The sequence below is a fragment of the Diadema antillarum genome, unplaced genomic scaffold (assembly GCF_040938485.1).
Source record: "Diadema antillarum isolate AM-2024a unplaced genomic scaffold, OU_Dant_1.0 seq00001133_RagTag, whole genome shotgun sequence".
Classification (NCBI taxonomy): Eukaryota; Metazoa; Echinodermata; class Echinoidea; order Diadematoida; family Diadematidae; genus Diadema; species Diadema antillarum.
In genome coordinates this window covers 521,917-536,998 of record NW_027271945.1, presented here as the reverse complement: position 1 = coordinate 536,998, position 15,082 = coordinate 521,917, and the positions used below count along the sequence as shown (strand labels likewise).

The 15,082-nt window shown below is 40.1% G+C and overlaps 1 protein-coding gene across 1 annotated transcript in view; it reads left to right on the top strand.

Moving 5' to 3' along the window:
• Positions 1-632: 632 nt before the first annotated feature.
• Positions 633-15,082, top strand: part of LOC139744068 (alanine--tRNA ligase, cytoplasmic-like) — a 30,722-nt gene continuing 16,272 nt past the window's right edge. Inside the window, exons 1-12 of the mRNA XM_071654522.1 lie at positions 633-1,041; positions 2,609-2,797; positions 3,824-3,969; positions 5,446-5,637; positions 6,596-6,740; positions 7,823-7,968; positions 8,729-8,837; positions 10,398-10,548; positions 11,310-11,437; positions 12,085-12,235; positions 13,884-14,053; positions 14,519-14,632. Coding sequence (XP_071510623.1) covers positions 682-1,041; positions 2,609-2,797; positions 3,824-3,969; positions 5,446-5,637; positions 6,596-6,740; positions 7,823-7,968; positions 8,729-8,837; positions 10,398-10,548; positions 11,310-11,437; positions 12,085-12,235; positions 13,884-14,053; positions 14,519-14,632 — 2,001 coding nt within the window. The 5' untranslated portion in view covers positions 633-681. The remainder of the gene's footprint in view (positions 1,042-2,608; positions 2,798-3,823; positions 3,970-5,445; positions 5,638-6,595; positions 6,741-7,822; positions 7,969-8,728; positions 8,838-10,397; positions 10,549-11,309; positions 11,438-12,084; positions 12,236-13,883; positions 14,054-14,518; positions 14,633-15,082) is intronic.

Here is a 15,082-nt window from a genome sequence, read left to right as displayed (position 1 = left end):
CAGTTTGCATCTGTTGAGAAAAACATGAAATTAATCATAATGTGTTGACAGTTCCATAATCTACTGGGTTTTACATGTAGTTTCAGATGCTACTTAAAGCAAACTTCATGAAGGTCTTTCATTAAAGGGTGTATACAGTTCTGGTGGAGATGAGGATTTAGCTTTTAACGTTTTGCGAGATATTCAAAAACCACTCTATGAGATGTCAAAGAGCATGCAATTTTAAGGGGTATCAAAAGTTTATTTGATGAAAATCAGTTTTCAAATGGCTGAGATATCCAAAAACAAGGTGAAACAAAGAGATCCTAATAAAGTTGTGGCCTGTCGCCTTTTATTATTATCACTTTTTTGGATACAATGTATCTCAGCCATTTGAAAACCAATTTTCATCAAATAAACGTCGAATCCTTCTTAAAATTACATGCTCTTTCATATTTCATAAGAGGTTTCTCATTATCTCACTTAAGAATGTTCAAAACATGAATCCCCACCTCAACCAGTACTGTACAGTCCCTTTAAAGAACTTGTGTTAATTGAGTTAGTTTTATTCTAAACCCCATTATCACGTTTTCATCTCTTTTTCCTTCACAAGTCCTCTATGGGTCATCTCCTATACAGCTGATACAGTCCCTTGTAAACCCAAGCTCTTTCCACCATCCCATCAAAGTGGATTGATTCAAAATGTCCTGGACTCGGCACGTCTCTCCACGGATGTCTCGGACGAAGCGGCTGTCCATATTACGAGCAGCCAGACACTCCAGCACCGACTGCGCGCCATCGTCGATATCAGCGGCACACGTCTCGGGGCACAACGCACGCGACAAATGGAAGCGCCGCACGTCCAACTTGTACACCAGCACCAAGACTTTCCAAAGCCGGTGGCGGCCGAGTCAGAGTGCGGAGGCACTGACATCGAGCCAAGTGAGGAAAACGTTTCTGGATTATTTCCAGGGACCGAACGACCACGTTTTTGTACCGTCATCTTCAGTGGTACCTCATGGAGACCCAACGCTCCTCTTCACAAATGCTGGCATGAATCAGGTAAAGATACAATAAGGTGTGATCATCTGTAGGGTGTTACATAACTGTTTTAAACCATTTGCCTGGTCGGGCAAGAAGATTTTCAAATTGTTGCAGAACACTTGTCCGAGCATGATTTTACTTGCCCAAAAAGAAAGTCCAAAGATATAAGAAAATGATATAGTTCAAATCACTTGTAAGTTAAGAGCTTGATAAAACACAATCGTTTGAATGAACAGCACATATTGGTTTAGCACATGCTTAAACACATTGGAGTAAAAAGTTGGTTTGATCAAGTGTTGGTGTTGCATTGCCTTGGGACTTCTTCATGCAAATGTTGGAAAGTTGCTGAAATTTGAAGTGTTTTGTATCACTAAACAGTCGTCATCTTTGGGCTTCTGTATGGTTGACTTCATGGGTTTGAAGGAGGAAAAGGAGAAAAAAAGGTGTGGCTTCCAAACATTTTGCTTGCCCAATTTGGGCAAGCATTTTTTCTCATTGTTCCAAAACACTTCCCTGACTTTGATTTTCACTTGCCCCAGGCAGTTGGGCAAGCGCTTATGTAGTACCCTGATCTATCATAGATCAGCAAAGATAATGACAGTGATACTGGTAGTCATAAAGATTTACAAAGACAAAAGGCTTGACTGATCTATATTTTGATATCATAGTATTTTATATACCGGTATTCTGTATTATAATCCATACGTGATGCTAAGTGTTGTAGTTATAGTGAAATTGACACACTCGTCCATTACTTTGCAATTTCTCCATGATTCATTTAAAATGCTACAACCCTTTAGATGATGGATGGTGTAGATGGCATTGTACACTTCATACAGTGTATGATGTTTGTACTATTTATCACAAGCCTGTGTCAAAGATTGTTTGTAGTCAGGCATACAGAAATTTGCCATTTATGGATCAGAATATTTATTCCACACTATATTCAACATTGAAATATGGAGTGTAGTCTTTCATTCAGTCGTCTCACTACCTCTACACAAGCAGTGGTACAGCAAAGATTATATTACCCCTTGGATAATCCATGCAGTCAGAGATGAAAATCAAATTTGTGTTTGCTTTTTTTTTGTGTGTTTTGTTTTGGGTTCAAATCTCATGATCTCTTGCAACTGATTAACGAATTGCCCTACGTCGACATAAATAAGCACTGAATAGGTCAGTGTTTTAGTAGTAGACATTAAATCATGGGCATACATACTAGGGAAGGATTTGAACCTTTGACCTCCTGATCTCCGGACAGGCATCTTATCCACTAGACCACCGAACTCCTGCCGGACAGCCAGTGCAGGTTCTAAAGTAGTTTGCACTGGGTACTGCATATTAGTCAAATTCATGAAATTCTTTCATTGAGTTGGATCTAGTGGATAAGATGCTCGTCCACAGATCAGGAGGTTGTAGGTTCAAATTCTGCCTGGGTGTGCCCAAGATTTGTTTTGTCATGGCTACTATTAAAACACTGATCAATTCAGTGCTTACTTACGTCGATGTAGGGCAATTTGTTAATCAGTTGCTATAAAAACAACTCGACAGAAGCATTTCATGAACATCATTATCTCTCTTTCAGTTCAAAGATATTTTCCAGGGCACTATTCATCCAGACATGGTCCAGAACTGCTACCGCCGTGTGGTCAACAGCCAAAAGTGTATCCGAGTCGGGGGCAAACACAATGACCTCGACGACGTGGGTAAAGACCACACCCACCACACTTTCTTTGAGATGCTCGGCAACTGGTCCTTTGGCGACTTCTTCAAGGTGGGCAGCTGATGCAAAACTTGTCCTCTCAGTAGGCCTACTTCACCCCTTTACTTCAATGACACTGCTGAGCAATTTGGGATATTGCCAATACGCAAAGTGCTGTTGTAGAGCCTAGCCCTGTCCCAGATGCACTGTGGAATAACTCCGTAGCATTGTTGCTTTGGGATGTGGAGCTTGCGTCTATGTCCACATGATGCAATGCAATCGATGTATGCATTTCATTTATAAGTGCTCTTTTCCTTGGTTTGGATTTGGCATAAAAAGAGTTAACAGATTTTCAATTTGACAAATTTGCATCCATGAAAGTCATGGGTCATCTCTGCAATGCTGCAGTGTCCACATCACACAATGATGAGCTAAGAAACCTTCAAAAATACCACTGGGTGAAAGACGTGACCTGGGTTGATTGGTTGGCAAGCTCTACCACTCGAGGTGCTTCCTTGCCCCAACTCCTCTTGGTCACACTGGTCGCTCACTGGTTCGGCGAGCAAGATGCTGCCTAGACCAGATCCAACTTTGCTACTGAACCATCCCACAATTTCATCTGAAACAGGGCTGCCTGGAAGGCAATTATGCATTGGTAGTACCTCATATTGTACACAGAATGTATCTTTTACCTATATCTGTACCTGTTCAACTCTTACAGATCAAGTCACATGTGTATGTGGCTGTAATGCTCAAACACATTGCAAATTTGCAATTTTGGGTGTTTCTTTTTTTGTTAGAATGTTTACTTACTTGTACATGTAAACACTTTTGCCTTTCCCTGAAGCTCTTGAATCCAATTTCTTATTTTCATAATCATGAGGGGGCAGAAGAAATAAAGTTCATGAGAAAAATTCATATCACTAACTTATGGTCATCAAAATATGGTTTGGGGAGAATTCCCAGGGAAAGGTAATAGAGAAGAGGTGTCTAAGTTTGACCAGTCCAGCTCTGTTGGCAATCATGTGAGTTTGATAGAGGCTGACCTTTGAACACTGTTGTGATGACGTTTACATTTATCCTTTCTGCCCTTTGCAGAAGGAAGCATGCACCATGGCCATGGACCTTCTCACCAACGTGTACGGCTTGCCCGTGGAGAATCTCTACTTCACCTACTTCCAGGGAGACGGGCAGCTGCAGGTGCCAATCGACATGGAAACGAGGGAAATATGGCTCGAACTTGGGTGAGGATGATGTTTATGATGCCTCTGGTAATGGTGGTCGTGATGATGGTGATGGTGATGGTTGTGATGGTAACGATGGTGATCATCGATGTAAATAGTGGTAATGACAGTCAGATGAAGCTTTTCTTAAAGGACAAGTCCACCTTCATATACATGTGGATTGAGTGAAGGCAACAATGTTTAGTAGAACACATGAGTGAAAGTTTGGGGGAAATCCGACAATCCGTTCAAAAGTTATGAATCTTTAAAATATCTGTGCAATCACTGCTGGGGAAGAAGACTACTACAGTGTATGATGTCACATGCGTACAACGATATAAGGAAAATAAAAAGAGAATTTCACAAAACTTGACTTTGAATAAAGTGCACATTTCCTTGACTTGTTACTGACTTATGTTAGGGGTAATGTTATTCCCCCTGACTTCTGAAAAAGAGAAGTCGAGTGTTCTTTTATTATGTGAGAAAAGTGAGAATATCTTGAATTTTCTTTATACTTTCTTTACATAGTTGTACTCATATGACATCACAAGCTATAGTAGTCTTCTCATCCAGCCATGACTGAGCAGAAACTTCAAAAGTTCATAACTTTTGAACGGATTGTCCGATTTTCCTCAAACTCTCATTGATGTGTTCCACTAATATTGCTGCATTCACTCAACCCACATGTCTACGAAGGTGAACTTGTCCTTTAATAACTAACACATACACAGTATGCCAAATGTACTTAGGATTATAAATCAAATGGGAAATTGTGTTTTTAGCAGTTTTCTAGGGCAAGTATAGTATGATTAGGAGGTACAGTATGTTTTTAATAGAGGCACCTTTTCATGTCTTAGAAACCCTTTACACACCCTTCACTTCTAACTCCAATAGCTTTAAAAAGGATGATGCTACTGCTTTGAAAGTTGGTAATAGTCATTGATAGAATGTGTTAATAGAGCTTGGGCAATTACAGCTTAATCTGATAATCCCTTTATTGTTGTTGCTATCAAGTCTTACATCCTGTTTTTTGTCCCAGTCATTGCACAGAGCACAGCCTTGTAAGATTTAATGCTTGAGTAGACCCTATACTTCAGAGCTCCTTTTCTCAGCACAAACTTTTCCAGAGTGTTTGCTTCCTTTCCAATGTTTAGTCAAATTATACATCATTTTTAAGCTTAATGTCTTTCAGAACCTGCCCTTTAAAAATCTATGTCTGGCAACTTTTGTTGGTTTTGTGGTGCAGGATCACATAATTATGTGACCTGCACCACAAAACCAACAAAAAGTCGCCAGATATGGATTTTTAGTTAAGGGCATATCTATACAACGATATAGGCTATGACTCGTGTGCACAATATTGCAGCATTGATTAGTGAAAACTTGTGTGAGATGTGTTACATGATGTAAGTAATGCACTGACAGTTTCTTTTGCCCAAAAGTACTTTGAAACAATGACTGAATTTGCCTCCATCTTGGATCTGTTTTCCAATACAGTGTCCCAAAGGAGAGAGTTCTCCCATTTGGCCTTACAGACAACTTCTGGGAGATGGGTGCTGTCGGACCCTGCGGACCATGTTCAGAGATTCATTTTGATCGCCGTGGCAACAGGGATGCAGGACACCTCGTCAACCAGGACAATCCGGATGTGGTGGAAATCTGGAACTTGGTCTTCATGCAGTTCTACAGGTGGAGTAGAATCCAAGACATGATGATGATTAACCTGTGCAGAAGGGCTTCTTTCCGTAAATGGAGTCATAGAAAATCCTCTACTTCTTAAATTCACCAATTGCCCCCTCCCCCCATACACACACACACACAAACACACTCCTCAGTCATAACAAGTCATTTGCCATTTTTCTTTAGGCTGAAGTGAACCTGCGATAATTATCGTGATTGTGCTTGCTCGGGTGTTTTGTCACAGAGAAGACAGATTTTGCATTTCCACCTCCAAAAACTTTTCCTGATCTCCAACACAAAGCTCCACTTCACAGCTTTAAGAAATAAGGGTATGAATAATCACGATAAATAATCATCATATGCTAAAGCCTACCAAAGTTTTGAAGAGCAAGTAGCTTAACACCTGTTAGTTGGTTACTTTGTATGACTACAGCTGCAAACTTTTGAAGAAAGTTAGAGGAATGGTAGACTGCTCTGTTTTTAATATACTTGCTTTTCTGATCAAGATGAACATAGAGAATATTTTCTTAATTACTGTAAAAGTGAAAATTTTCGCTCATTTTGCACAACCAGAAACTGGCGCGAAAATAATAGCAGGCAAATATTTTTGCTTGTCATATGTTCCAGTAGCTGATGTCTTGATTCCGTGGAATTAAAAACATGCGCAAAACTCTTCTTACCCAGCCAAGTGCAAAAATATCCACTTTTACAGTATGCTGGAAGAGTAGATTTCTGGAAGATAAAACTTCTTAATTAAGATTGTTGCAAGATCAGAGTCTTTAGAATTTTTTTTTTTTTTTTGGGGGGGGGGAGTTAAGTGAGAAGGTGTTTGTCGATGCTGCAAGGTTATAGATGTCTTTGGGATGTTGTGATTTTGTTTTTGTCTTTGTTCCTGTCTGTCAGGCATAATATGTTTCTTTGTTTTCTTGTGTGTGCATTTCCTTTTGTCCGATCACCTTGACTTCAGAGATGAGACTGGTAGCCTGCATGGTCTTCCGAAGCACCATGTGGACACAGGAATGGGACTGGAGAGACTGGTGTCTATCATGCAAGGAGTGGAGTCCAACTATGACACAGACCTCTTTAGGCCACTCATACAAAAGCTGGAAGAGGTAGGTATTTAACTGACTGCAGAGACTCCAACCCCAAGCATCTTCTGATCTGCAGATTCTCCCACCTGAACCCCTAGCAAATTGGAGACTCCAACTTAATGTGCGTGAAGCGCAAAGTCCCTTGGGTCAATAGGGTGCTAGATGCTCTCTCGTGCTATCTCAGGCTTATTTCTCAACATACGATGGCACTAAGTAAGTAATTCAATGATTTAGATCTTATATTTTTGGCTTAATAAAACTTTATTTCATATATCATATGCAGATGCTATTCATACATACATATGAAACTAACTGGCATCTACAAAACCATACATGCGGGAGACACAGAGCCAGGGCGGGAGAAATTTAATCTCAAGCGGGAGAACAGGAGATTTTGTGAAAATGGGTTTTCGGCGGGAGATCTCCCATCGAACGCGGGAGAGTTGGAGTCTCTGTGACTGTTTTATTGTTACACTCAAGCTGAAAGCTTTTTTCACATTTAATATCATTTTTTTTTTTTTTTTTAAAGGCAGGGGTTGGATTTTGACCAAACTTGGCAGGAATCATCAATGGGGGAGAGGGGATCATAGTTTGTACAAGTAGTGGTGACTTATGGGGGGGGGGGGGGGGGGGGGGGGGCTGAGGGGGGGGGGGGGGCTGAGGGGGGGGGAGCTGGGGGGGTTGCACTTATGGCAGGGCTATTGCCCCAAATTATCTTATTTCTTCGATTATTTCTCAGTTGTCATGTTCTTGAAAACAGGTCAATAGATTTTGATCAAACTTGGCAGGAATCCTGTATGAGGGATATTCAGTATACTTTCATGTAACAGTACTCTAAATGACTGACATGTTTTCATAGTCGTATATAAGAGGTTGATGCAAGGTTCAGTCCCATGTACTGATTTCTGTGTGATGTTGCTTACATTGCTAATTATTCCACCTTTTTATCAGAAGAGCTGCTTGATCAGGAGGAAAGGTCAACTCTGTCTAAGGCTTTTGTTTTGATGAGATGTACTCTGTGGACTGTCTTATGTATGGTCTTGCTTCAACCTTTTCTTTTTTTTTTTTTTTCTCTATGTATTCTCCTTGGTGTCGTGATGCAGCAATGTCCAGTACGGCCTTACCAAGGCTTTGTAGGCGAGAAGGACTCTGACCACGTGGACACAGCATATAGGGCCGTGGCTGACCATGTCAGGATGCTGACCGTTGCCATAGCCGATGGTTGCCGGCCAGACTCTCAGAAACGCGGGTCAGTGAGTACAACTATTTGATTTGCTGTAAAACTAGAAATTTTCCACTGATGGAAATTTCGATGCATTCCACACAACACGAAATTGGTGCAATAAGAATATCAATGTGTGAAAATTGATGCTTGATATATGTGATACTATTTCATATTCTTTAATTCATGGTAGGTATATTTTAAGGTAATAAGGGATGCACTACATTAGTATTTGTAGTTTTCGTCACATTTGGTAGTCATGTAGCATAAATTACTTTGCTGATGTAATGCAGACCAGTTATCATTAACCATAGTATGTGCTGCCAAAGCCTTTAGCCACCTTAGGACTGGTGGGCTGTATGAAATGCTCACTCATTTGTTGTGACTGACCATGAAATTGGAACTATACAAGATTTATCTTATCTATCCAAGCGTGAAAAAAAATTCCACTTTTACTGTGTGGCATTTTATCAATGAATGCTCGTCTGGCAGATAAGTTGTCAAGTATGAACGTTTCTATCAGCAGTAGTAGTGTAGGGGTACGTTGTAAACACATTAAAGTTGTCTTTCTACCAATGAGACTATTCTTGCCTTTCATCAAGCAATGCAAGGAGATTTGCAGAAAGTTCAATTGTATCACCAAGCAAGGACTCTGTTTTGGCTATACTTTAGTACCTGACAGATACACCATTCCTGAACATTTGCCACAACTATTTCCTTGTCAAATATTGTTCCATTTACCTAACCCTTTTATTTCTTGTCATTCTTGTTCCTTTCCCTGGTTTAGCTATGTGATCAAGAGGGTCATTCGAAGGGCAGTGCGGTACGCCACTGAGAAGCTGAAGGCGAAGCCCGGCACGCTGGGCAGCCTTGTCCCTCTTGTAGTGCAATCACTGGTGAGAAAAGAGAAACCTGATGTACCAACCATTTCCATGGTACACACCATGTTCAGAACGGTTTCTTCTATCGCATTATATACCCACACTCACACGAATGCACAAACATAGATACTGAACTTTACTTCCTGTTTCACCAGGCTGTTTCACTGCGCTCTAAAGTCATTCCCAAGTTCAACTCAATTGATCTTAGTGACAATTTGTGACCCTGCATCACAAAACCAACAAAAAGTCGCCTGATGTGGATTTTAAGTTAAGGGCAGATTCTGAAAGAACAGACTCTAAGCTTTAAAATGATGTATAACTCAATTTGAGTGGACTCTTCTAACCTATCTAAATATTGGAAAGAAAGCACACACGCTGGGAAAGTGTGAACTGAGAAAAGAGGCTCTGAAGTACGGGGTCTATTCAAGCGCTTAATCTTTACGAAACCATGCTAGCTGTGCCATGAATGGGACAAAAAACAGGATGTTAACCACTGGAGCAACAACAATGAAGGGATTATCAGATTAAGCTGATATTGATCATGCTCTATTAACACATTCTGTCCTTGCTTAATGCTAACTTTCAAAGCAGTAGCATTATTCTTTCGAAGGTTATTAGAGTTGAAAATGAAGAGTGTGCAAAGGATTTTCAAGAAATGAAAAGGGGCCTGTAAGACACATCTGATCTCACTACTTTACAAAAAAAAAGGTTGTAGAAAAACTGCTGAAAACATACTTTCCCATTCATTTCACGATCCCAAACTTAGGAAATATGTAGAAGAAGAATAGCACTATCAGAAAATATTAAAAACTCAAGATTGACTTGACTTTCACCTTTTTTTAGTCCTCACGTAAAATCAAGAAAATATTGACTCTAATCCCAATATGAAAGTGACAAGCAAGTACTGTACTCCATGATCACGAATTTCACCACTCGCGAAATCGTCAGGAAGTCCTGATTCTCGGAAATTTAGACTCGCTAGATACATGTATATGGCGTAATCAGTAAATGAAAGGATGAGGTATAGCTCAGTCAATCAATCAATCAAATCTGGTGGATCTGACATAAATGGATAAGTACATATGAATAGACCTAGCTTGGGCACACACCATCACTGTCATGGACTAATATATCTTAAGCACTCATGGTACTCAATAGGTTATTTCTGCCTGTGTGTCGTAGGTATGTTTAACCACTTCCCCTTCTCACATAGCCCCTTCTTGAAAGTCTGTAGTTATGGATAGTAACACAGTAATCAAAGCTGAAATCTCAGAGTTAGGAATATGGGAAGGTTATGTTTTAATTGAGAAAATATGTAATATCTCTTATTTTTCCTTTAAAATGCATCCCATGAGGGTTCAGACATGCATTACAATTTTTGGGGGGGAGATTAAACAGTTAAAAACTCACGCAAAATTATCATAGCAAGTGCATTTACAGGCCTAAATCATTTGATATTATCAATGGTAAATCCAGCCATTTCTTCTTCAGCAGCTGTGTGAGCATTGCAAAAATATTTTTTTTCAGTTTGCAGTTTTTTTATAAAGTTGATTTCAATCCATGAATCATTTGCAGGGGAACACATATCCCGAGTTGGAGGAGAACCCGCAGTATATCAGCGACCTCCTCGACAAGGAAGAGCAGCAATTTCTATCAACTCTCAGGAAGGGCGAGAAGTATCTCAAGAAAGCCCTGACCACTCTCAACTCAAGCCAAATTCTGCCAGGTAGAGCGCATTCTATTTCTTTCACTGTAAACCAAACCTCTTCCCGTCATATCCTGCCTTCCTCTGCCTACAAGGATCATTTACCTCCATGAGAGAGTTACCTGGAATGAAATCTGTTAAGGAGAGATATTAACTGATCGCTGAAATGTTTACCAGTAGTAGAAAAAGCGTAAGATTACTGATACGAATGTATGGCACAGGTTAGCATCGTAGAAGATTTGGTCAGGTGACTGTCATGTTGTGTCTCCCTTTCTGCTTTATGCATATCAAGACTTGATATTTACACATTCGACTTTAAAATGCAAAAAAAAAACAAAACAAACAAACAAAGATGGATTTCCTCAGAACAAGATCAGTTGCAAAGATATCCTGGGTTTCTTTGTTTTTGTATTTTTATCTGTTTCTTTACAAAGCTAGATGACAAATACTGTGCACATGGTGTTTTAGGAAATTCAGAATGAGCTCTTTCGATTAAATCGAATATAATACCATTGACCAATGTTCAATATATTTCTGTTGCTCAACGATGGAATAGTTGGCTCATATTTCCATCTATTTTGCTGTGTATACTCAAAGCAAATTTGTCATTAGGATAAAGATTTTGGTATACATTATAAACTTTTTTTTTCTCAAATGCAAGTAGTATACGTATGTTTCTTAAATTGTAGCCAGGAAAAGAAATGTGGGCTTCTTTATGCCTACGTTTTGAGCTCCTTTCCAACATGAGGTAATCAGTCACATTTGTGGAATATTTTTAACAGGTGACATTGCATGGAGAATGTACGATGCCTATGGCTTTCCAGTAGATCTCACCACCTTGATTGCCAATGAGCATGGGCTCACTGTCGACCTGGACGGCTTTGAGGAATGTCGGCTGAAGTCTAGGGAGGTGAGACGAAAGTTTCCTGTGTGCTACTGTATACGCCGAATATTTAACGAGGTTTTTATTTTCGCGAATTTCGCGATTCAGGTGCTATTCGCGAAATTAAAGACACGCAAAAATAATTACTCTGATCCCGATATGAATGCACACGTATACATTTCTCCGTTCAGTACAGTACTCCACAATCGTGAATTTAACCACTTGCGAAATCGTTGGGAAGTCCCGATTCGCGAAAATTTAGACTCGCTAAATATATGGCGTATACAGTATTGTATGAAACACTTACCATTCAATGCAAGTCAGTGATATGTAGTGCAACTTGTTTCTCTTCCAGTAGATTTCCATGTAGAATAGTTGCAGGTATTTCCCTTACCCCATGCCCCTGTCCCTAATAACTCACAACTTTCTAAGCAGTATTACCGTACCTAGCATGTAATGAGCAATGTTGAACTTTTCTAGCATGTTTAGCTTTGATGTATCCTTCTTGCCAGGTGGAAGGATCAGTATTATTTTTCTATCTTTCTGTATTTCTGTATCATGTATATGTACATGTATACAATGTATCTTTATCTGTATCATCAATTTCTTTGATGACATATTGCTGTTATTATACAGTACTTAATTTCGCATTTTGTTGGTGTTTCTGGTGGAAGATTACGTCAAGAGGTGGTGTCAAGAATATTCAAGTCTCTGGAGAGATATCCCTTGACACCAGTGACCTCGGTCACCTGCAGACGGCGTCCGTGCGGGCCACGGATGACACCTACAAGTACAACTACCATCACAAGGAGCATGGCAGATATGGTGAGTTGCACTGTGTACACCACTGGTGGAGATGTCACGAGATAACTTTCTTTCTTCCTGTCTTTGTCTTCTGTGTGTGTGTGGGCGTGTGTATGTGTCTATGTCTGTCTGTCTGTCATTATGTTTTTCTGATTGTCTCCCCCTTTCTCTTTCTCTCTGTGTATCTCTCTGTTCTCATTGTTTCGTTTGGAGTGCGCCAAACTTTCTTCACGGCATTATGATTGAATTTAAATTCCATTTTATATTAAGTGGGAAATGTGCAATTGTACAGAGATGTTCATTTCATAATGATGATTTGGTTTCAAACAGATAACCACAAACATTATGTAGTCATGCAATGTCTTAAAACAAGACAGTGAAAGAGAATAAACAGTGATTGCCTCTTTTATTCCGAAAGAATGTTTTACCTGTTATGTGATGTGATTGTAAGAGTATATGTTGTGTATGTATATTAGTGTGGGTGTTCCTGGTGTGTATGTGTGTGTGTGTGTGACTTACATGTTTGCACTCTCTACATCAACGTCTCCTGTTTATCCTTGCATGAAGTTGTATCACATAAGAATGATACCAAATGATTTGAGATAAAACAGTCTTTCAGAACATGTATGATAACCTTTTGTTTATGGTTGATTTTTTAAGGTAAATGGTAATGTTGTGAGTGTATTAAAGCATTTTTCCTGACTCACCCTGTAGTGAGAAGCCTTTGCATGGCAGATAAGACAATGATTGTGTTTAGGGAAAAGCCTGACTTTACTGGGGGTTGGGGAGGGGGGTTGGGGCTGTTTTACAAAGACTTAATTTGAATTAAGTTGGACTTGTTTTAGGGATGGTGTCTTGCTTATAATGCCCTTGTGCCAGGACACTCGTACCATTTCTGATTCAGGATGGTTTCCAATTTCATGTGGGCACTGGTGGCCATCTGTAACTTGAGAGCAATCTGAGGCAAACTTAGATATAAGTACATCTTTGTGAAACATCCCTCTTGTCTTAAGGCCCGGTCACACTGCCCAAAAGTCGCGTAAACCCATGAATCACGCAAGAAATTTGGTTGTGCGTGCTTGTCCGTCGAGAATTTTCGCTGATTTACACGATGAAAAATCATCGATGAATTGCACAAGAACTACAGAGAGATCACGCAAAAATCACTATCAAACCACACACTTTCAGCGCATAGGCACGCAAAGGCCCCAAACAGGGCGAATTCGTGGTTGTGCGCGACGACTGAGGTCCACGGAAAACCAAGCATAATCTGCGCATTATCACTAATGAACTGCGTATGAATCGCGCATGATTCGCCCATGAATGCGATAGCGGCAACATTTTCGCGAATGATCACTGATATTCCACATATATTTCGCGCATTGTTCGCGTAAGAACTACACAAATTACGCAAAAATTACGTAAAACAGCGCAATACTGGGTAAACTTTTACGCGAAGCCAAGTTTTTAACTGCTCAAAACCTGTAAAGCGCCGATCCAGCGCACGTCGGCGGACAACTACGAAGGTTCCACGTCAGACAAACTCATGAAATGCGCAAATCGCGCATGTATCGCGTAAGGCTCAAATTTCTTACGTGATTCATGCGTTTACGCAACTTTTGGGCAGTGTGACCGGGCCTTTAGAAATATTCACTCTCTCTGCTCACAGTCTTTCCACACATCCACGCCCACATCCTTGCCCTGAAGACTGCTGATGGTTTCGTGGAGAGGGTGAGCAGTGGGGAGGTGTGCGGCATCATCCTTGACCGAACGTCCTTCTACGCCGAGCAGGGCGGTCAAGAGTGGGATGAGGGGTGCTTCATGTCAGCTGACGATGAGGTAACTCAGCCGACCAACTATATTTTAACAAATTCAGCATGTAAATGGAATACACACATTTCTTTATGTCATAAAGTGCTTGATGTGTTCTTTCATATGTACCAGTAGTCCTATGGATCTGTTGTATTTGGTTTGCGGTATCAATTCTTTGTCCAAATAAATGATCTTTTTTATGCCTTCACCCAAAGGGTGCTGGAGGCATTATGTTTTTGGGTTGTCTGTACGTCATGATTGAGAAATTGATTTCTGGCAAGAAAATTGTCCCAATTCTATGATACAAATGATGCACATGTCTTCATGCGTGTGTATGCGGTAACTATGGAATTTAGCCTAAACCCACTCGGCTTCTCCAGGAGGATTAAGCATTCCATAGTTACCTTATGCACACAATTCCGACTGACGCACTCGGACCTGCACGTCATTTGTATACTGTAATCTACAGATATTTTGTCCCATGTCTAACAGGAGCTGGTGTTCACTGTGTCCAATGTGCAATCCCATGGTGGCTATGTTCTACATCTTGGAACCTCAGTGGAGAATCTTGCCATAGGAGACCATGTCAGTCTCTACATCAATGAGGTATGTGAGCTCAGGATTTGATTATTTCTTCTTCTTTTTCAGCATTGTAGGGTCATTTGCATGTTATGAATCTTAAAGTTGTGTACAGTGGTTTACATTTTACCATATTTGATTTGGGGTATGAATACATGCAAACACTTAAACTAGAAAAAGACAATAACTAAAACCAAAAGTTGTTCCAATTTTGCATATTGTCAGCACTGTGGAGAAATTGAACGTCATCAGAACTTTTCTGCGCATTCTCAGATTTTGCTTAGTTTTGTTATAATATTTTTGCTTACAAAGTTTTATTATCAAATCATAATCAGACCTGATTTTGATACACACTCCACTGTTATCTTGTGTATGTGTGTGTTTCAAATTCATGAAATTCTTCTGTTGAGATGTTTTTCATTGCAACTGATTGGCAAATTGCCATACATCGACGTACAACTGTAAATAAGCACTGAA